Source organism: Phocoena sinus, chromosome 16, assembly GCF_008692025.1.
Source record: "Phocoena sinus isolate mPhoSin1 chromosome 16, mPhoSin1.pri, whole genome shotgun sequence".
NCBI classification, from domain to species: Eukaryota; Metazoa; Chordata; class Mammalia; order Artiodactyla; family Phocoenidae; genus Phocoena; species Phocoena sinus.
The window spans coordinates 11,927,618-11,951,033 of record NC_045778.1 but is presented as its reverse complement, the minus strand read 5'-3'; the positions used below and the strand labels follow the sequence as shown (position 1 = coordinate 11,951,033).

At 39.5% G+C, this 23,416-nt stretch overlaps 1 protein-coding gene across 6 annotated transcripts in view; it reads right to left on the bottom strand.

Annotated features, from left to right (window-relative positions):
* Positions 1 to 9,438: 9,438 nt before the first annotated feature.
* Positions 9,439 to 23,416, bottom strand: part of BICC1 (BicC family RNA binding protein 1) — a 305,047-nt gene continuing 291,069 nt past the window's right edge. For 3 of the 6 annotated variants that reach the window (XM_032608320.1, XM_032608319.1, XM_032608324.1), the window contains 3 exons: positions 21,001 to 21,161; positions 18,221 to 18,320; positions 9,439 to 12,110 (listed from right to left, as the gene is read on the bottom strand). In XM_032608320.1, the coding sequence (XP_032464211.1) occupies positions 11,980 to 12,110; positions 18,221 to 18,320; positions 21,001 to 21,161 (392 nt within the window). In that variant the 3' untranslated portion in view covers positions 9,439 to 11,979. Of the gene's footprint in view, positions 12,111 to 15,184; positions 15,264 to 18,220; positions 18,321 to 21,000; positions 21,162 to 23,416 lie in introns of all 6 variants that reach the window. The other 3 variants (XM_032608322.1, XM_032608323.1, XM_032608321.1) reach the window with 3 other exon arrangements.

Sequence of the window (23,416 nt, the reverse complement as noted above, 5' to 3'; positions counted from 1 at the left end):
TTGTGAAGAGAACTTGGGATTTACTCTGCTAACAGCTTTCTTATCATACAGCAGTGTTAACTAAAGTCATCATGTTGTGCATTATATTGCTAGTACTTATTTATCTTATAACTGAAAGTTTGTGTCTTTTAACCACCTTCCTCCAAATTCCTCTCCCCTACGCACTGCCTCTGACAATCAATCTCTTTTTCTATGAGTTTTTTTTAATTGGATTCTACATGTGAGATCATACTGCATTTGTTGTTCTTCATTTGGCTTATTTCACTTAGCAAGATCAATCCATGTTGTTGCAAATGACAGGATTTTCTCATTTTTATGGCTGAATAATATTCCATTGTATATATTTACTACAACTTCTTAATCCATTCATCCATTGATGGACCCCTAGGTTGCTTTCATGCCCTGGCTATTGTAAATAATATTGCTGCTATGAACATGGCGGTGCAGGTACCTTTTCAAGTTAGCATCTTTGTTTCTTTCAGATATATTTCCAGAAGTGGAATTGTTGGATCATATGGTAGTTTTATTTGTAATACTTTGAGAATCCTCTATACTGTTTTCCACAGTGGCCATACTAGTTTACAGTCCTACCCAGAATGTTCAAGGATTCCCTTTTCTCCACATTCTTGCCACATTTGTTTTTTGTCTTTTTCTTTATGGCCATTCTAACAGTCATGAGGTGATATCTCATTGTGTTTTGTTTTGTTATATTTTGTTTGTGGTACGTGGGCCTCTCAGTGTTGTGGCCTCTCCCATTGCGGAGCACAGGCTCCAGCCGCGCAGGCTCAGCGGCCATGGTTCACGGACCCAGCCACTCCATGGCATGTGGGGTCTTCCTGGACCGAGGCACGAACCCGTGTTCCCTGCATTGGCAGGCAGACTCTCAACCACTGCGCCACCAGGGAAGCCCCCCTCATTGTGGTTTTGATTGTCATTTCCCTAACGACTAGTGATGTTGTGTCCTTTCCTGTATGTGTTGGCCATTCCTGTATCTTCTTTGGAAAAATGTCTGTTCAGGTCTTTTACCCTATTTTAATTGAATTATTTGGTGTTTTTTTTTTTCGCTGTTGAGTTGTATGAGTTCTTTATATATTTTAGATATTAACTTCTTATCAGATATATGGATTACAAATACCTTTTCTCATTCCTAGGTGATCTTTTCACTTTGTTGATTGTTTCTTTTGCTCTGCAGAAGCCTTTTAGTTTCATGTAGTCCCACTTTTTAATTTTTGCCTTTATTGCTTGGACTCTAGGAATCATAGCAAAAAATCATTGCCAAGACGCGTGTCAAGGAGTTTTTTTCCTGCATTTTCTTATGGGAGTTTTATGGTTTTAGTTTCAGTTCTTACATTTAAGTCCTAATCCATTCTGAGTTAATTTTTGTGAGTGGTGTAAGACAGGGGTCTAGTTAAGTTCTTTTACATGTGAATATCCAATTTTCTGAGGATCATCTATTAAAGAGACAACCTTTTCTCCATTGAGTATCGTTGGCTCCATTTTCAAATGTTGGTTGGCCATATATATTTTGGTTTATTTATGAGCTATCAATTCTTTTCCATGGATTTCTCTGTTTTTATCCAAAACCATATTGTTTTGATTACTATAGCTTTAGAGTATAGCTTGAAATCAAGAAGAGTGATGCCTCCTGTTTTGTTCTTCTTTCTCAGAATTGCTTTGGCTATTTGGAGTCTTTGTAGTCCCATGTAAAATTTAGGATTGTTTTTCCTATAGCTTTAGAGTATAGCTTGAAATCAAGAAGAATGATGCCTCCTGTTTTGTTCTTCTTTCTCAGAATTGCTTTGGCTATTTGGAGTCTTTGTAGTCCTATGTAAAATTTAGGATTGTTTTTCCTACTTCTGTAAAATGGAATTGGAATGCCATTGGAATCTTGATAGGGGTTACACTGAATCTATAGATGGTTGGCAGCAGTTATGAACATTTGAATAATATGAGTTCTTCTAATCCATAAACGTAGTGTACTTATCCATCTTCAATTTCTTTCATCAATATCTTCTAATTTTCAGAGTAGAGATCTTTGACCTCCTACTTTAAGTTTATTCCTAAGTATTTTACTGTTTTTGATTGCTATTGTAAATGAGATCAACTTCTTTTTCAATTTGTTATTAATATATAGAAATACAAAATTAACCTATAAAAATAGCATCTTGCAGCTTTACTGAATTCATTGATTAGGCATAACAGTTTTTTGGTAGGGTCTTCAGGATTTTCTACATATAAAATCATGTCATCTGCAGAGACAGACAATTTTACTCCATTTAACAATTTTGATGACTTTTATTTCTTTTTCTTGCCTGATGTTCTGGCTAGGATTTCCCATACTATGTTGAATAGGAGTGGTGAGGGTGGGCACCCTTGTCTTCTTTCTGATCTTAGAGAAAAAGCTTTTAATCTTTCTCTACTGAGTATGATATTAGCTGTGGACTTATCACATGTGGGCTTTGCTATGTTCAGGTATGTTTCTTTCATACCTAATTTGTTAAGACTTTTTATCATGAAAAGATGTTGAGTTTGTCAAATGCTTTTTCTGCATCTATTGAGACGATCATATCGTTTTTTCCCTTTCATTTTATTCATGTGATATATCACATTGATCAGTTTACATATTTTGAATAATCCTTGCGTCCAGGGATAAATTCCACTTGACCATGGTGATAGTTTTAATGTGCTGCTAAATTTGGTTTGCTTGTATGTTACTGAGCATTTTTGCATCTATATTGATCAGAGATATTAGTCAGTAGTTTTCTTTTCTGATAGTGTCTTTTTCTGTTTGGGTATCAGGTAATGCTGGCCTTGTGAAATGAGTTTGGCCATGTTCCCTCCTCTTCAACATTGTGGAATAGTTTGAAAAGGGTAAATATTAGTTCTTCTTTAAGTGTTTGGTAGAATTCCCCTGTGAAGCCATCTGGTCCTAGACTTTTATTTGGGGCAGGGGGTGGGGGAATGACTACTAGTTCAATTTCATTACTAGTGATTGGTCTGTTCAGATTTTCTATTTCTTCCTGATTCAGTCTTGGAATATTTTATGTTTCTAGGAATTTATCCATTTGTCCTAGGTTGTCCACTCTGTTGGCATATAATTGTTTGTAGTATTCTCTTATGATTGTATTTCTGTGATATAAGTTGTAACTCCTCCTCTTTCATTTCTAATTTTATTTATTTGGGACTTCTCTCTTCTTGATGAGTCTGGGTAAAGGTTTGTGTATTTTGTTTATCTTTTAAAAACCAGTTCTTAGTTTCATTGATCTTTTCTATTGTATTTTAGTCTCTATTTATTTCTGCCCTGGTATTTATTATTTCCTTCCTTCTACTAACTTTGGGCTTTGTTTGTTCTTTTTTTTCTAATTCCTTTAGATGTAAAATTAGGTAATTTATTTGATATTTTTCTTGTTTTTCTGAGATTGGCCTGTATCACTATGAACTTCCCTCTTAGAGCTGCTTAGATTTTGGAAATTTATGTTTCTATTTTCATTCATGTCAAGGTATGTTTTTATTTCCTCTGATTTTTTTTGTTGACCCATTTGTTTATTAGTTGCATGTTATTTTGTCTCACTATGTTTGTGTTTTTTCCAGTTTTCTTCCTGTAATTAAGTTTCATACCCCTGTGGGCAGAAAAGATGCTTGATATGATTTCAGTCTTAAATTTTTGAGACTTGTTTTGTGGCCTAGCCTGTGATCTGTTCTGGAGAATGCTCCATGTGCATTTGAAAAGAAGGTGCATTCTGCTGTTTTTGGATGTAATGTTCTCTCTCTCTCTAAATATATAAATATAATAAATAAATAAATATATAGAAAGTCCATCTGATCTAATGTGTCATTAAAAGCCACTGTTTCGGGGCTTCCCTGGTGGCGCAGTGGTTGAGAGTCCGCCTGCCGATGTAGGGGACACGGGTTCGTGCCCCGGTCCGGGAAGATCCCACATGCCGCGGAGCGGCTGGGCCCGTGAGCCATGGCTGCTGAGCCTGCGCGTCCGGAGCCTGTGCTCCGCAGCGGGAGAGGCCACAACAGTGAGAGGCCCGCGTACCGCAAAAAAAAAAAAAAAAAGCCACTGTTTCCTTATTGATTTTCTTTCCAGATGATCTATCCATTGATGTAAGTGGAGTGTTGAAGTCCCCTGCTACTATTGTACTGCTATCAATTTTTCCCTTTATGTCTGCTAATATTGGCTTTATATATTTAAATGCTCTTATATTATGTGCATATATGTTAACCAGTGTTATATTTTCATATTGGGTTGACCCCTTTATTATTTGTCTCTTGTCATAGTCTTTGTTTTAAAGTCTATTTTGTCTGATATGAGTATTACTACCACAGATTTCATTTCCATTTGCATAGAATATCTTTTTCTATTTCTTCACTTTCTGTCTGTGTGTCTTTAGCTCTGAAGTGAGTCTCTTATAGGCAGCATATAGATGGGTCTTGTTTTTTTTCATCCATTTACCCACTCTGTATCTTTTGATTGGGGCATTAAGTTCATTTATATTTAAAGTGATTATTGATAGGTATATACGTATTGCCATTTTGTTACTTATTTTCTAGTTGTTCTTCTCTGTCCTTCTTTTAGTCTCTTCCCTTGTGGTTTGATGGTTTTCTTTAGTGCTATGTTTGAGTTCCTTTCTCTTTGTTTTTTGTGTATCTGTTATAGGTTTTTGGTTTGTGATTACCACGCGGTCCATATATATAGACATATATATGTTTATTTTAAGCTGTTGTATAAGTTTGAACACACTCTATAAGCTCTACATTTTTTTACACCCCTGCAAATATGCTTTTGACATCATATTTTACATTTTATTTTGTGTATTCCTTAACTGTTTATTGTAGTTATGGTAGATTTTACAACTTTTTTCTTTTATCTTCCAACTAGATTTGTAAGTGGTTGATCCACTGCCTGTACTATATGTTTGCCTTTACCAGTGAGATTTTTTTTCTGTCATATATTTCTAGTTATGCCTTTTCTTTTCACGTAAAGAAGATCCTTTAACATTTTCATAAGCCTGGTTTAGTGGCAATGAACTCTCAGTTTTTACTTTCTGGGGAAAAAGTTTTTCTTTTTTTCTTATTTCTCCATTAATTCTGAATGATAACTTTGCTGAGTAGAGTATCCTTGGTTGTAGGTTTTCTCCTTTGAGCACTTTAAATACATTATGCCACTCCCTTCTGGCCTGCAAAGTATCTGCTGAAAAATCAGCTGATAGCTTTATGGGACTGTAAGTATGTAAGTCCTTATTTTTCTCTTACTGCCTTTAAAATTCTCTTTAACTTTTGCCATTTTAATTATGATATGCCTTGGTGTGGCTCTCTTTGGGTTCATGTTGTTTGGAAATCTCTGTGCTTCCTGGATCTAGATATCTATTCCCTTCCCCAGGTTAGTGAAGTTTTCATCAAGCCACTATTGGGCTTCAAAAGCCCTCCAGGCTGGCTCCGAGGACTCCTATTCTCGTTTTTAAAAATTCTTTTTTCTTTTTGCCATTGTGATTGGCTGATTTCCACTATTCTTTCTTCCAAATCACCTGTGCATTCTTCTGTCTTATCTAATCTGCTATTGATTCCCTGTAGTGTATTTTTATTTCACTGATTATATTCTTCAGCTCTGACTGGCTCTTTTCTATATTTTCTAATTTTTTGAAGTTATTGCCGTATTCTCCATTTTTCTCCCAAGATCAGTAAGCATTTTTATGACCACTGATTCGAACTCTTTATCAGGTAAATCACTTATCTCTGATTCGTTAGGGGAGGTTGTGGAGTTCTATCGTGTTCTTTCATTTGGAACACATCCTCTGTCTTCTCATTTTGTTTGACTTTCTGTGTTTATGAATTAGATGAAACAGTTACTCTACCAGTCTTGAAAGCATGTCCTTGTGTAGGAGCACCCTTATGCAGACTGCATGTGTCTTGTGGCTTTGGCAGGAGGACTGGAGCTGAAGTGGTCATGGGCCAGGGCTCCTCCCAGAGCATGCCAGGGCAGCCACCTTGGTGGGTGGGTCAGGGGGCGGGGGCGGCTGGGGCCAGAGCCCGGTGCAAGCCAGGGCTTCTCCCAGGTTACACTGGGAGCCACCACCTAGATGGGTGTGGGGAACACTGGAGCCCAGCATGGACCAGGACTTCTCCTGTGGTGCACCAAGGGCTACTGCCTTGGTGGGTAGGAGGGATTGGAGCTGGAGCTCAGAACAGGCTGAGGGGCACGCTATCTTAGCAGGCTGGCTAGAGTGCCAGGTGCTTTTCAATCTGTTGCCTCTATGCTGGGACTCAGAGCAAGTAACGCCTTTAAGAGCAAGTTTTGGTTTCTTGTTGTCCTCTGGCTCTCCTGGTTGCAAGCCCCACTGGTTTTCAGAATTAGTTAAGGGGGCTCATATTCCCAGTTCTGGTCCCTAGGGCTAAGGTGCTCTATTTGGGGTTTGAACCCCTTTCTTAGGGAGGACTTCCAAGTTTGTGATATCCCCTTCTGCTTGTGGGTCACCCATTGGGGTGTTGGTCCTGACTAGTTTGCATCTGTGCCCCTCCTAGCTGTCTCGATGGGTTTTTCCTTTATATCCTTAATTGTAGAAGAGATGTTCTGCAAGCCTTCAGGTTGCTCTCAGAGAAAGTTGTTGTATATGTGGTCGTAGTTTGGGTGTGTCCATGGGAGGAGTTGAGCTCAGAATCTTCCTACTCTGCCATCCTGCCTCTCTCTCATTCTTTTTGCTCCTGTGACTAGATAAGGTCCTATCTTCCAGGTTGCTGATTCTTTGTCTGCATGGTCAAGTGGGCTTTTGAAGCTCTCTATTGAATTATCAATTCATTTATTCTGTTTTTCAGCCCTAGGATTTCCATTTTGAGTTTTTTTGTTTGGTTTTGGTTTTGTTTGTTGTTTTGCTTTTGTTATTCGTTTCTATTTCTTTGTGAAATTTATTTGGTTCATGTGTTACTTTCTTAATTCCACTGAGTTGCCTGTGTTTTCTTGTAGTTCAGTAACTTCTTTAAGAGGATTATTCTGAATTCTTTGCCTGACATTTAATAGTGCTCCATTTTTTTAGGATCCTTTATTAGTGCCCTATTAATTTCCTTGCATAGTGTCATATTTACATGATGTTCTATGGTCCTTGATTTCTTACACTGGTATATTTGAATAAGTGGTCTCCTCCTCCAGACTTTGCTGGTTCACCTTGGCAGAGAAAATTTTTCACCAGTCAGCTCAGCTGGGTTTCCAGGCGTGTCTGCTGGTAACATCCTTGGGCAGGTGGGGAGCTGCTAAGGGTCTATTTTAGGGCAAGACAACTGTTTGAGCTCTAAGGTCAGGGTGAGGTATGTGCCCCTAGCTGAGAACAGCTGGATAGACTGCTGCTTGGTTCCCTGCCCAAGGGAGGCTATAGTCTGCTTGGATTCTATGGTGATGCTTGTTAAGTGGTCATGACTGGCTTCTTTACTCAGCAGTAGGTAGGGCTATGTATTAGCTTGCCTTGCAGGACTGCAGGACAGGACCCAGGGGCTGCACAGCTTGTTGTTTGGGGACCTGAAATCAGGCAAGAGTGTAAAATGAGTGTCTTGGTCAGGCAAGGCCACCAGTTTTGCTCTGCAGATGGGAAAAGCCATGGATTGTGCTCATGGGTTTTAAGTGACACTGGAAGCAGAGCTATTGGAGCGGCTACGCAGTGTGCTCTGGTTAGGCTCCTCGATCAGGAAGCCTGAAGGAGCTATGAATGCAATTATGAATTCATTTCCCTTCCCCAGTGCAGTGGGAGAAGCAACTCCAAGACCACGATAAGTCTCTTTGTTTGTGGTGGTGACTGAAGCCAATCCATGCCCCACCAGAGGGCCACTTGCTTTGCCCTGGAGGTCAGCTCTGCCTGCCTGCCTCTCAGCTTGCGCATTACTGGGTTATGCAGCAGCTTCCAGGTGTTCTGCCAGCCCTTCCTGTCAGATGGGGTGGGGACTCACAATCCACAGAGGGTGAGGCTATGGCTCAGCTCCCTTGCCTGGGTGTGGGCAGACCAGGCTCCAGGGCCTGAAAAACTCATTTGAGCACTTGAATCAGGCAGACCTGCACTCCTCTAAGTTCCCTGGTCAGACCGTGCTACCGTCTTGGTTCTGCCGATAAGCAAAGCCACTGCTTGGGACTACTACTTGGGCACTGCAGGTAGGAACTCACACTGCCAAGATCCGAGGGCTGGTTGTTGCAAGCCCCTCCTTAGTGGTGTCTTATCCATGAACAGTTGCTGGTTTTTCTTTTAGTTAGGGGAAGTGAAGTCAGGAATGACCTGTCACCATCTTGGTGACATCATTCTCTATGATTGCATTCTTGGAGTATCCTCAGGGGTAGCAACCTCATGTTCTTTCAAGGTAAATCTCATTTCTGAATACTGCAGAGTCACTGGGAGTCAAATCTAGGAAGTGATGGGTCATCATACAAAGCTGTGTCATAACCCTTTTGGCTTACACACTCCTTTCAAGAATGTGATTAAATCTATGAAACCTAGAAAAAGGAGAAAGGGAGGCTGTGAATAATATTTTGCATTGAAAGCATAGGCCTGTGTCTATGAGATGGGTACTTTAAACCATTTTGTCAAAAACCAGATTTCTAGACAGCACTCAAGAGCTCCCTTGGCATGCTGTAAATGCAAGGAGGCCTGTGTTGAAGGGTAGGGTATTCCATCCTTCATTCCCTCTTCATCAGTTCCATCTTTCCCCAGTTTGAATGTAAGCTTAGGGAGAACAAGGGTTTATGTTTCATTTACTAGAGTTCCTAGAACAGGGCCTAGTACTTAGCCCTCATTTAAGTATTTATATAATGAATGAATGAGTGAATTGATGAATAGTATTGGGTTCACAAGTAATATTTCAGTTATCAAGAGAACTATTTGCTAGAAACAATTTTTAAGAACCAGCAGCATAGGTAATTCAAGTGGAGATAACTCTGGGAGCATAATGGGTAGAGGGCTAGGGTTTCTTTGAGATTTAGACAAATCTCAGGATTAATAGTATAGTGCCAATTCCATGTAAGAATAAGTTCAGATACAATCTCAGAGCAAGGCACAGTAACCATGCAGTGTGATAGCACAGTCAGCCTCTGAAATGGGAACCTGGGTCAAGAAACCCTGCATCACTTTAGCAAGGAGCTCCTTTGCTTATGGATGAGGTCGTCAAAGCAGTCATAGACTTGAGTCTTTATTAAAAAAAAAGAATGAACAAGAATAAAACCTGTTCCATAATCTTACTCTTTTTCTATATACGTGTGGGTGGCCACAGAAACAATGATTGATTACTGGTCCTGGATTCTCTGGCTAAAATGAAGTGCCTTAGCTTCAGGTTGAAAATGAGGACTGTCAATGCAAGACAACAGGACAGGGAGTGCATATATAATTCTACTGCAGAAATGTCTTTCAATTCTGCTGAAAATATTTTTTAAAAAGCTAGAAACAAAGACACATTTCATCTAGCAAGGGCAATACAAAGGGGTTATATAAATTTATTTTTCATATAACACTTGATTAGTTTAGAAAAACATTCCCATTTTCAATGTTTAATTCCATCTCTCATTTTAAAAAAAATCACTAAAAGGACAAAAACCCACACAAAAATACAATCTGTATCTGCTCTATATTTACAGATAACCGGTCACTACTAAGGCACAGATTGATTAAAAACATTTATTCAAATAATCCAAATATTTTGTGCATCATATAACACTGACAACACCGTATACTGTAGTGTCATAATCCCTTCATTGCATCAAGAGAAAGTGAGAAAAGTAATTTCCAGTGTTTTTTATTTACTTTTTTAGCCACACTATTTAATCTGGTTTAATTGGGACAGTTTTCCCTTTGGCATAATATCAAAGCACTGTTCATAAAACCTATATCAACTCAATACTGCAAATCATTCCATCTTCCTCCTGTTGCAAATGCATGGTAGAGAGCTGGGGGGATAGACTCCAAATGATTATTTTTTTATTTGGGGAGGAGGTCTTATTAAAGAAATGATAAAATTTAGAGCACTGAGTTGTTGCACAGGAAACAGATCTGGAATTCTTACTCTATTGTGTGTGTAGCATGCTGTGTTCATATAGCCATATAAGGCAGGGAGCTCCATGTGATGACCTGCATACATGTGACATACACGCAGGATCATTCCACTGTACTTGTGAAGGGAGCGATCTAGTTCCACATCCATAAGCACATACAGTTCTGTTTGGGAACAGGCATCTCCTTAGTGCTGTTATAATTGATAATTTTATGACAGGCCCATTATCTATGCCTTCATGGTAACCAATACTCTTTTTTTTTTTTTTTTAAGTGAAAATTTTTCGGTGTGCAAAATTTCTCTCCGATTCTTGTTCTTACTTTAATGATAAGACTTAACCATGGAAAAAATCAGACAAGTATTTCTGATCCCACATTTGTATGAAAGTCCCCAATTGTTGTGTATGAATCTAATGCCTTCTGTGGAGAGCACGTGACAGTGGTTTATGTCCATGTAGAAAGTCTCGAATACTGAACATAAATAAGTCATTACAGTACAGGTAAGTCACCACATGTCCTATGAGAAAGTTTTCCAACAGATTAATACACTTGGAAATAATATTGCTTTGAAGAAAGAGAGGCACTTAGTGATTGTCTTCATGGATTGAAAACCCTTCATAAATCCATAATAAGATGTCTGAAAAGACCTAGGAAACAATGTTGCCTGATTTCTTGGACTTTCACAGTATCAAGATTGTAACAACGAGTTTAGCCACTTACAAAATAGTCTCTTATTTTCCCTCCTTCAGAACTCTGCTGTCTTTGTAAACTGTCACCCTGGAGACTTAAATAAAGCCTTTCCATTCTCAACAAACCCAAGTCTACTTCAAGCAGACAGATATGGTTTTAGGCAAGTCCTGTGACCACATGGAGCACAGCTAATGTGTACATAAGGACAGTGATGTATTTCTCCTCCTCATGGTAACAGTGCTGTCTTGTCAGATGATTATTTATCTTTTTTAAATAAAGTGACAATCTAGGGCTCCAGTTATTGAATGCCGTCCATTCTCTACCATAAATCTCTAGTAGATATCAATTTAATCAGTTATGTACGGTATGCTTATAATATCTAAAAATAAAAGTTTGATATAAATAAGTGTCCTTTAGTGGCAGTATACTAAAAATAGCCCTTTGCCTTCAGACAACCATTAAAAACATTTTAGCAATAAAGGCAGCAGCTAAATATGATGACTGCAAAGGGTTAATATTGCAAAGTCCATTTGGTGTTTCTTTGCTCGCACCTGTTACAGTGAACTAGGTTCATTGCTAAGTGTTTCTAGGATGCTGACATACATGAACAGAACTGGTCCATAACCAAGTGGAGTCACTTACATTTCCCAAAGTCACAGACTATTCTGCACAAAAACTAATAATCCAGTACCACTATGTCAAATAAAAATTTAACGCAGTCTGATTTGTACCAATACATCAGGTGACAAAAACGAGAGAAAAAGAGATAATTTCCACAGGACAAGAAGTAAGAAAGTGTAAAGTGCTGAAAGACCTCAATAATTATTTTAAAGAAGTACCAGAAAATCCCACTTTGATTATTTTTTTAAAAAAAAATCCCCGAATACCAAAACAAAATAAGCAAACAAACAAAATTAACTTCTGTGTTTTCTGGCATCCCAGATGTCAACTCAGCCTTCATGTTAAGTAAAAAAATCAGTGCATATGTTATTATATAGGTAAATAAAAACAAGAAATAAAGCCCTACCCTCATATTGCAAATTCTGTCCAATTGCCGTTAGGGAAAAAAAAAAGTAATCCTCATGTGGCATTCTGTATGATGATATAAGAGCATCATCATCTCTCTCTTCGGCAGAAAGTTCAGGTGCGAATAAGATGCTTTGGTCCTGATACCAGACACCCGAGTGCTGAGGACGGTGTGCAGTGAAGGCTGTTCACAGATCTCCTGCGTCCGACTTGACAGAGTTGGCGGGCGTGTGCCTGGACGGTACCGCTACCAGCGGCCACTGACACTAGCAATGTCTGAGTGATACTGACGGGGTAGCCTCCCACTTGCTCCGCCTTCCAGGAAAGAGGTGCGTGTATTTGGCGGTTCAAAGAGCTTTCTTCGGTTTTTATTTAGTTCTACAGAGAGAGAGAGAGAGAGAGAGGATCAGCACGTGGCAGTAGAGCTCAGCTCAGAAAATGGGGATGTGGTAGGTTCTGGGGGGAAAGTCAAGTAGGTAGCAAAAGGAAAACCTTTAAGTTGACCGTCAAGACATTTTTAAAATGCTAGAAAGTCTGATATGAAAGGTAGCCATTTGTAGCTGAGAGAACCAAGGACAGCAAATCATTTTTACTGCAGTTCGTAAAGTATCTGGGGACTATATCCTCAGAACACTCTCAAGTCCAAATATACAAAATAGTTTCACCGATCCCAAATGTCATTTCAGAGGCAAAGGGAGAGGCACCATCAAAGCTGGTGAAAGGCATATGAGGGGATGTATTACCAGTGATACAGAAAATTATTATAGCTCATTAAACTCATCCATGTCAAACACAGTGATCATTAAATTATTTAAGTCGACATGAAAAGAGGATCCCACTTCTAAACACCAGAATACTGGAAAAGCACACTGATCTGTTAATCCACAGCCCCGGGTACAAGGGAGACGCAAGAGGGAAGAGATACGGGGATATACGTATATGTATAGCTGATTCACTTTGTTATAAACCAGAAACTAACACAACATTGTAAAGCAGTTATACTCCAATAAAGATGATAAAATAAAAATCCACAGCCCCGTGGCTCCACTGACTCATGATGACTAGGCTCCTTGAGTCAGAAAGGGTTATATGAGGAAGCATATCGCATCAGCAGGAGGTTTCTTTGAATAAAAAATCAACTTAGTAAACACAGCAACAGTTAAGGAAATTAATACAATTGAAAACAACCAATAGGTGAATCCAAATTTTCAGGGAAAAACAAAGATCCTCGATTTTCATTTTAAACAAACCAGAGTACTGGTTGTTTCGTTTATGTCCTTTCCCAACTAAAAATTATTAACCAGAAAGGTGAAAAATGGAAGCAGCCTACCTTGTTTATGACTATGCAATACCCCATCCTCCCCTCCATACACACATTCACAGATTCTCAAGTCAACTGATGTGATTATTACTAACGAACTCATACAAGTAAACAGAAATGTCAGACTCTAGAAAGCAGCGTTTCTGATAGCCACCAAATGCAAATATAGTTGACCTTCGAATAGCGCGGATTTGAACTGAGTGGGTCTACTTATACATGGATATTTTTCAATAGTAAATACTACAGTATTACACAGTTGGTGGAATCTGCAGATGCAGAGGAACTGTGGATACAAAGGGTGACTATAAGTTACATGGGGGTTAACTCCTGTGTGGTTCAAGGGTCAACTGTATCTTCAAACTTACTCAATCTCAAGTAGACAGAATATATAGTTGATGTGTTTAAAGCTGTTGTCTTTTTCTCTGGGAGGGTAGTGAAGCAAGTGATTCAGCACCTTTAATTATCTGCATGGAACTCAGGACTTTTTCAACCATACACACACACAACCCCATTCTGAGCTCTGAGATTACACAGCAAGCTCTGGCCTGCTACAGTAATGCGGAGGACAAGAACAGAGGCTCAGGCAGGTTGCAGTGGGTCGTAGGTGGCCAGGGACAGCCATATGGCCAGATGTACTCCTGTCTCCCAAGTGCTAGAAGCGGGATCAATACCCTTAACATTTTACCCCACTGCTTTCCAAAATGTAACTGTCTGCCCTATAGGGGTGACGTATGAGTGAAGACACCTCTTTTCTGTTCACATTTAAGTCTTAGGGGAGAAGAGAACCAACAGTAATTTATTAGAGCCTATTATACGACAAGCACTTTACATTCGTTGTGTCCTATTTAAGTCCTTCTTAAGGGGTAGATAATATTACCATCCTCCATTTTATAGATAAGGAACCTGAGTTTTAAAAATAGACCAGGGCTTCCCTGGTGGCGCAGTGGTTGAGAGTCCGCCTGCCGATGCAGGGACACGGGTTCGTGCCCCGGTCCGGGAAGATCCCACATGCCGCGGAGCGGCTGGGCCCGTGAGCCATGGCCGCTGAGCCTGCGCGTCCGGAGCCTGTCCTCCGCAACGGGAGAGGCCACAACAGTGAGAGGCCCGCGTAACGCATAAAAAAAAAAAAAAAAAAAAAAAAAAAAATAGACCAAGTAACTTGCCCACATGCCTGTTAAGTAGATAAGGAACCTGAGTTTCAAAAATAGACGAAGTAACTTGCCCACATGCCTGTTAAGTGACAGAGTTGAAACCCTGCCTGCCTGATGCAAAGGTCTATGCTATGGGCTTCAGTGGTCCATCCATTGGGCGGAGATCAACCGAGGTATCAGGAATACAAATTTGAGAAATTGGTAGTTTCAGGTATGTAGATAACAGAGCTTTCCTTAATATTTTATATGGATATCAAATTTACTTTTTAAATAGATAAAGCTTAGAAACTCTGAAGAAGCAAGGAAGATATTACAAGCAAAAGACACATGCAGGCATGCGTATAGATGGCTATTGTTTCAAGTTCCTGAAGAAACGCAGTAGCAATGACATTCCTATCACATGTATCTTGTTTAAAAAACAAACACATAAAATTCAGAGATCAAGACAGAATTGAATATATTTAAAGGCAAATTTATAGGAGAGTTGAGAATAAATGAATCCCCTTAAACACAGCCTGGGAAAGTTTTATCACCTTCAAATGAGGAGAATTTCTTTGGCCTCCGTTTTCTCATGGGGAAATAACCCATGAATCAGGAGGACATTCCCACACTATAGAGAAGGAGAAGAAAGGAGTAAGTCAAACACCATTCTCCATGAGCACATGAAAACAGTCGGCCCACTGAAGACAAAAATTTTTAACAGACATTGAAAACTTCATTCTGAAAAGTCACATGAGCTAGATTTTTGAGAGGACAAATGATCATGAAGAAATTCAGCCACTCCCTAAAGATGTAATTTCTAAGAGTACATATATAGAGATATTCCAAGTGTGAAGCACAGAGATAAAAGTCTTTAAGATTATCAAGGATCAAGTCCTACTGAAGAGACTTTAGTTCTTGTTGTTTTTTAAATTAGAAAGCAAACTCCCTCTTCTGATTTTTTTCAGTAAGCCTAAGGGATAGTTTGAGAAAATACCAACCTTTTTCTTTGAAATTCCAAGGTTCACACAATCCTGGCAGCTCTCAGGATCTTGTTGCGGATCTGAACAGAGTCACAAACTAAAAGAATAGGTCAGGAAATGTTAGATCTACCTGAGGCTGTGGCGGAAAGCCTGTCAACAGGATGCTAAACTTCCTTTCACTGAGTCCCTGTACATTTAGTTAACCAATCACTAAAATACTCAGAGAGAAATCCATGAATTTTCAAAAAATCGTGGATTTGAAAAAAAGATGAAATTTTTTCTCTGATTCATTCCTATCAGAGATAAATCTCATCTCCTCCTAGAACATTGAAATAAATGTCTTCTGGCCCAAGATTAAAAGCAAACCAAAACCTTATACTGAAAGAACAACTCTGATTTTACGTTAAAAATCGACAAAATTTTAAAAAGTAGTTTGAGCAAACTCTGTATCTAACCAAACAATGTAACCACAAGACAAACCTAAGTCAAGGCTGACCTGATATCCTGCCTCTATCTGGAAATGAAGTATTCTGAGATTTTAAATGAATGTCTTTGTTATCAGAGGAATTGAACTAGAAAAAGAAGCTTTTTGATGAAGGGTTTCTCAATAAAAACTTATTCCTTGCAGAGAAAATGATTTACCAAGTTCAAACAAATGCACTTCAACAAAGTAAGGCAAAATCATCCTTAAATAATCAAATACTTCCCACTGTACAGAGCATTCATAAGACATCTTATTCAAAGTCTCTAATTCCCTTTAAAAGCAAGAGGACCTGTGAACCTCACTGAGAGAGGCAGTCTATAGAAATAGGATATAACCTCAAAAGAACACATTGAAGATGATGATTAGAGAAAACATTCTTTTAAACGAGGACTCAAAACCCCTCCCGTTTTTGCACTCTACTCTCCAAAACCCACCTAGAATATATCACCAATGTATCCCAGAGTAAAAGTACTGAAGATCCACTTGGAATCTATGAAAATATTTAGAGATATTTGCTTGTTGCTGGAAGCTTTAGAGAGTTTGGAATTGGGTTGGTACACAAAGAAAAGACTTAATTTTCATTGTACTGTCACGGATATTCCACAAATCTCTAGTGAAAGATTATGGAGTTCTGAAACATACACTTCTGTGGTGTAAGTGTGTGGGCCCACAGACATATTTTAACAGTATAGACATGGTGATTGAGTTAATAAAATTTCAAGTAGTATATCAATTCCATTTTCAAATTAATAAAATAATGTAAAAATATATAAAGTTAATTTGGATCCAGAAGTAACCCTCTGAGACTGAGCTTTAGGGTAAAGAAGTTGAAAACTATCCTATTGCCACAGATAGTAAAAAAAAAAAAAAAAAAAAGAACAATAATAATACATATCATTAAAACTGTAGTTTATTTTCACTGTGCCTGATGATACACCACATGGAAGGACAGATTTTAGAAATGGAAGGTGACCTTACACAATCATCTACTCCAATCCACCTTCACAGTTAAGAAACCACAACCAAAAGAGGTCTGCAAACTCACCCAAGGGTACATGACTTGGAGAGGCAAATCTCAGATCTCCTTATGTGAATATAGTGTTCTTTCCACTATAACCAAGCTGATCTGATGAGTGAACAGGAAGCAGTGGCTGCCCTGTGGAGCACCATCAATGCAGCCGCTTGGGTATATAGGGTGGAGGAAGACTTCTCAAACTGATGTGTGCAGGACTCCATACAGAAGCCTAACGGGCTGCTCAATGGCTGAATTTCTGCACCTATTTCAAGGCTACTCTGCTTATATCTGCTTCAGATATATACGATTTCCTGTGGGGAGGGGGGCGGCGCTGATCAGCTGCTATAAAATAATGCAAGCGCAATCTGCTGCTGAAAGAAAACGGAAAACCACCGAGGCTTTTAGTTTGATGGTTCAATTAGCGAATGCTGTTTAGAAAGGGCTTTCCACTGGTTGGATGCCACTGCTGGCCGCATAAAAGCATAGCCTACAAATTCAGTGTTTTGAAAAGCAACGTCATTTTCTCATCACACCTGACGTTTGGCTCTGTCTTTCTGAGAGACTGGCACACATATAAAACTGGCATTCATGAACTTGATCAGCAAGACTTCAAAAAGTAACCTCATTTTTCTGCCCCCCAGATTCCTTCCTCATATTTCTCTAAACACCTTTTTGAGGTACATTGTTATGTATTTGCCAACTCATCATCTGCCCGTTCCTTCCACGTGGGAGGTACCTAGTAAATACGTATAGACCATTTTCTTAGAACATGCAAAAGATGCACAAAGACGGTGGTCTGGGAGACAGACCTTCAGACTTTCCTTCATTCTGGGACTACTTTTACGATACTACCCTCTTCTGTGACTCACAAATTCTATTAAAACTTGGGGGTAGGGCTTCCCTGGTGGCGCAGTGGTTGAGAGTCCGCCTGCCGATGCAGGGGACGTGGGTTCGTGCCCTGGTCCGGGAAGATCCCACATGCCGTGGAGCGGCTGGGCCCGTGAGCCATGGCCGCTGAGCCTGCGCTCCGCAACGGGAGAGGCCACAACAGTGAGAGGCCCGCATACCGCCAAAAAAAAAAAAAAACTTGGGGTAAAGTTAAAAAGCATTAAGACAAGAAATACCAATTCTCTTTTTCTCTGGTGCAATGATCTCAGCTGCTATGCAGGAACACGTGCATTTAAAGCGTGACAGCCAGTCCAGAATAATTATTCATGAATGCAATGATCATTGCTTAATACAACCGCAAAATGGAGAATTAAACTGCTCCCTCATCCCCACGTTCTGCAAAGGGCAGTTTTGGTTAGATCTTTCCGAAGAGACCTGTTTTAAGGAAAGACGCTGTCAAGGCAGGTTTTTAGGCAATGCCTTGACGAAGCAGTGGGCGTGTTCTTGGCATTTGTCACACTGTTAGTGGGAAACACTCTGAAACCACAACCCCAAAGCTGCCAGGTAGTAAGCAAGGGGTTGATGGGCAGAACCAGCCCCGCTGGCTGGAGACCAACGGCAGAGGTTCTTCAGACTTTAAAATATGAACAAGAACATTTCTATTCACCTGAGATTGCAAGCAGCATTTTCCTCCTGGCACCGAAAGTTGTAATTCCCAGCTCCTTCAGATCCTGATCTGTGAGAGTGAGGAATGTCTGAAGATCGATCTGTGGGTGAACAAGTCATCTATAATCAATATATTAAGCATCTTTCTTCTTCAGTATAAATTCTACTCATTGCTACACTTATTTTATTTATTAATTACGCTCTGCCTACTTTCAAAAAAGAATGGTGGGGACAATACAAACCTAAGGGACAAGAATTAAGTAATAAAGGTGGTAAAATGAAAGTGATGATTCTAGCAGAAGACTTAATCTAAGCCAGTGATTTACTGCAATGGAGATATAAACTTAGGCATCCTAAGGTCTTAGCATCCTGGCAGCCAGGGCAAAAAGGGAAACAGAAATTGCACAGTTTTGTGATCTGATGAAAGGAAGAATACATACTTGTCCAGAAGAGAGAAAATAATTCTTAGTTTTAGATTCTGACTTGGTTAAGTATATCTCCATAAAAAGAGACTGAATAATACCATAAAGGGTATCTTCTACATAAAAATGACAGCAGAATTCACAGTCTACCTCAGACCCATGACTCACTTTGCTTAACCCAGCAGACTATCTCTGAAAGTGGCATACATGAAGTATTTCTAGCAACAGTATAAATGTACTTCCTGGCAACAATGTGTGAGGGGAAGTAGCCCAAGAATCCCACCGTTCCTTGTGAAGACTGTGTGAGGAACAGAAAGGCAATGGGCTCTGGAGCCAGAGAGACTTGGGTTCAGGTTCTGACTCTGCCATTACTAGTTGTGGGCACTGAGAGTTAACAATCCTATATACCTCACAGGGTTGTTTTGGGCCTCAAATATGATCTTAGATATAATGCAATGTGCTCACCAAAGGGGTAAAATAGTTGGCAGCTATAGCTAGTAATAATGAATACAGACGTATCATCTGTGAAAGTTGCTAAATAAATCTTCATCCTGGTTACAATATATTAAATCTCACAAGGTTCCTTAATGGGGGATTCTTGTTAAGTCATATCTGTAAATGAGAAAATATCCTACATAAAGGGAATAGTACCAAATTTCAACAAACCTGAAAACAGTAAAATATACTTTTTATTCAAATTATACAGAAATTAATTTGAAATTTTCTGTTTTGATTTTGAAGGTTACATCCAGATCTTGAAAAACCTTTTCATTTACCATTTATCACAAATCTAGAGCTATGTTTTTTAGAAATTCTGTCCAGTGGAGACTATTTCAGGGATCCTCAAACTCTTTTTAAAGGGCCAGAGAATAACTATTTTAGGGTTAGTGGGCATCCTGTCTCTGTTGCAACTACTCAACGCTGCTGGTTTAGCTTGAAGGCAAGCACAGGCAATATGAGGCAGTTGAGTTAGTGCAGCTGTGTTCCAAGGAAACTTTATTTACAAAATTAGGCAGCAGGTCTGCAGGCTGCAATTCACTGACCCCTGCTCCAGTCAATATTAGATGAAGCCAGTCTGACTTTATATTATCACGTTGTCTTCCTTTTTGAAGTAACTAGATAAGAAGTCCCCATAATAAATTTCTATGCTTCTTCAAATAGGAAATAGAGATTTAAAGCAAACCCAGAACATCACTGAATAACATCTAGTCACTTACTTCTAAAACCTTCTGTGCATGAGCAAGGTAAAATACCTCAGCCCTGAGCTTCTCCATCAGCCACCTGCATCTAACCAGGAAGACTAAATAAGTAGACGCAGTTCTTTAATGCACTGATGACGAACGTATTATTCAACTGAGAAAATCCTTGGTTACATGAACACTAACTTAGGTTTAGGGAAAAGAAAACAAAATCATTGTCCTAAAGTCCAAAATACACATGACAACATTTTTCTTGGTGTTAAAGAAAAAAAGTTCAGCAATTAATTAAGTTATGGGCAATACATTAGATTTATGATATAAAGCACCTTATAATAAAAATCTTAGATTATTTACTGACTGATGCATGCCAGGGAATTACTGGCATGTAATCTAACATGAAATGAAGCCCAACTAGCATGAAACTTGGACCATGTCAGGACTTGAAAAGCAGATACATTTAGAGAACTATTCTAACTTTCTGTTGCCTTGAGTTAGCTGTGCCCTGGTAATATGACAACACAATTAGAAAGAACCACACTTAGGGGCTCTCTTCTTTATGCCAGTACGTCACAGCCACGGCTGATCAGTCTGGCCAAAATCCATGGTAGGGATGTTTCAGAAGACATCTTAGTTCTGCCTCAGTTCAGGCAAAACCCAAACAGTAAATTAATGAATAAGTTAACATGTATAAAAAGTGCATCATCTTCTGTGAGAACTTCAGTAACATGATTAGGATGGTGTCACAAACAACCATAGTTATTTATCTCAGACGCTGTTATTTACTTTTGAGCGCCACGAATAAAAATAAGAACAGATTAAAGAGTAAAATCTGATTAAATATAGAGTTGTTGCTGACCTTAGGGAATTTGTGAATCAAAAGTTCCTATAAATCAAGGCACTCATTAGGTCTTTTAGCTAAAACTGATGAAGGTGTTTTTGCAAACACAGCTTCCTACATTTCTGCAATCCTGTGTTTACCAGTTGCACTAAATAAGAAATAAGATGGCGACAATTTCCTTGGCAGCAAAAATAAGCTATGAGACTTGAATAAATGCTCAGCGAAAACACAGTCATAGGTAAATGAGTGATTTCATTCTAGAAGTCATCATACACACAACCAAAACAAAGATGCCTGGGAAGATAAATAAATAACCACCGACCTCTTGTTGCTGGAAGACGTCTGTGTATTTGCCCAGGCCCAGTTTGCTGAAGAGCTCAGGGAGGTCAGAGCCTTTGAAAGAGCTGTTCAGGTTACAGCCATTGCTTCCTGTCAGCGAGGAAATGCAGTCCATGTAATTGCTACTGCTGAGATAGTGCTCCGCTGAAAGGCAGAGGAAAGACAGGCCTGAAGTGTAAATGCCCAGGGAGAGCATGGTTTAATTAAAAGTTTTAACCACTCAAATAGTTCAGATTCAGTGTTTTGGGCTGAACAGACCAGTAACTGCAGAAATGCAGCAGTCCTTTACTGAAACACTGGCTTTTCATTAAGGAAATGCTGGTTAAGGCTTTCAGGGAGGCTCTCGCCATTTAAAAGGTTACACTTGGGAGGGAGCAATTCGGCAATAGGGCCTCCGTAGTTAATAATCATTAAGCATATTCTCCCTGAGCATTCAGGAACACTGGCTCTTCACAACTGATTTGATGTTAATTAAACGAGGAAGTGGAAGCAGGACCCCTAGGACACAATAAAGGTAAGGAAAGTTACAGGCTCCTTTTAGATGCAGGCTGGCCCTCTGTATCCACACTTGTGCTTTTCCGTGGTCATATAAATACTACGATATTATCACATATAAATCTCATTTCCCTCAAACATAATTGGGCAGTGAGTTCATGAAATAGAGAGCTTCCAAAATTAAGAGTAACATATGAACGAAAAGAATGATGCTGGAGTTCCTGGATTTAACTTACAACAAAAACAAATCCATCTCCTGGGGGAAATTCTAAGACAGCCATGCCGAGCTTTGCCTTGGCTCTGCTACTGATCTGGTGGGCGAAGATTTCTCCATGTTGTCTGTGGTTCTCAGATCCAAGGACGTGCACAGCTGGGTGACAGACTAGTGAGCCACACCAAGTACTTGACCAAATATTCAAACGCTCTTCAGGAGCTGCTTTGGAGAATCTAGCAGAGTTATGCAGCCATTCCTACCACCCTGACCAACAACTGACTCTCATCCATGTGGAAATTCTATTCTCTTATACTAAAGGTGCAGCTTCAGGGGTATTCCCAGATTGATGAGGGCAAAGGACACTCACCTAGGTATCAGATCCATCTAATCTCCTCTGGGATCAGTGCATTCAGCAAATCTAAGAATTTTGTTCTGCATTGCACTGGGTGCCACTAATCACTTTCTCTGGTTGTTTTCATCTCCCAATTGAGAAATCCTATATATGTTTCAACTGGAAGGAATTTCTTTTTTTTTTTTTTTTTTTTTTTTTTTGCGGTACGCGGGCCTCTCACTGTTGTGGCCTCTCCCGTTGTGACGCGCAGGCTCAGCGGTCACGGCTCACGGGCTTAGTTGCTCTGCGGCATGTGGGAGCCTCCTGGACCGGGGCATGAACCCACGTCCCCTGCATCGGCAGGCGGACTCAACCACTGCACCACCAGGGAGAAGCCCGGAAGGAATTTCTTGATAAGGTTTCTCTTTCTTTTAAAAACAGTTATTTTATCTCTTGTAGGAAGAATGTGTAGGGAAAAGGACCCAGGACCAAGCCCTGATGCGCTGAGCCCTGGAACACTCCACCAATTGAAGGTAAGGCCCCAGAGTCACCAAAAAAGATTGAGGAGGGATGACCAGTGAGGTACCGGTTTGAGGGTGACACAAAGCAGAGTATGATGAGCACACTGGAGTGACCACTGGACTTGACAACACGGAGGTTACTGTCAGGCTGACCACATAATTTACTGTCCGAATGATAACCTTACTTTCTTCGAGGAAAAAAAAAAAAAAGAGGGAGTTACTGAGGAATTACAGTGGAACAACTGGTGAAACAGGGATACCCAGAGAAAACCTAGACATTGGTGACCTTGACATGGGTGTCAAGAAAACTTTTCTAAAGCTTTGTTGTTCAGTACACTAGCCATTGGCAACACGTGGCTGTTGAGCACCTAAAATGTGCTAGTGCGGATTAAAAATGCACTCCAAGTGTGAAATGCCACACACCGTATGTAAAGACAGTACGAAACAAAGACAGGGTAAAATACCTTTACATTGATTACATGTTTAAATGATGATAATTTACATATGTTGAGTTAAGCAAAGAGAGCAGCAAAAAGTGAAAAGAATATTTTAAAATATACTTAGTGGTAAATATTTATTATGGTACACAACTTTTTTTTTACATTTCATCTTAACTACTTATAGTATCTATATTCTCTTTTAACTCCCTAGGCTCTTAAAACATCGGACAAAGGCCAAGCAACAGTGCTTTTTTAATCAATCTTTTTAAATTAATGAATCCCCTATCTTAACCCTAATCCTGAATTTCAATGCAGCTAAGTCACACAGTCAATTTTAATCATCCAGGATTCAGTGCAAGGAAAGGGGATAAAGGTAGAGGAAGAGAGGCACAAAGCTA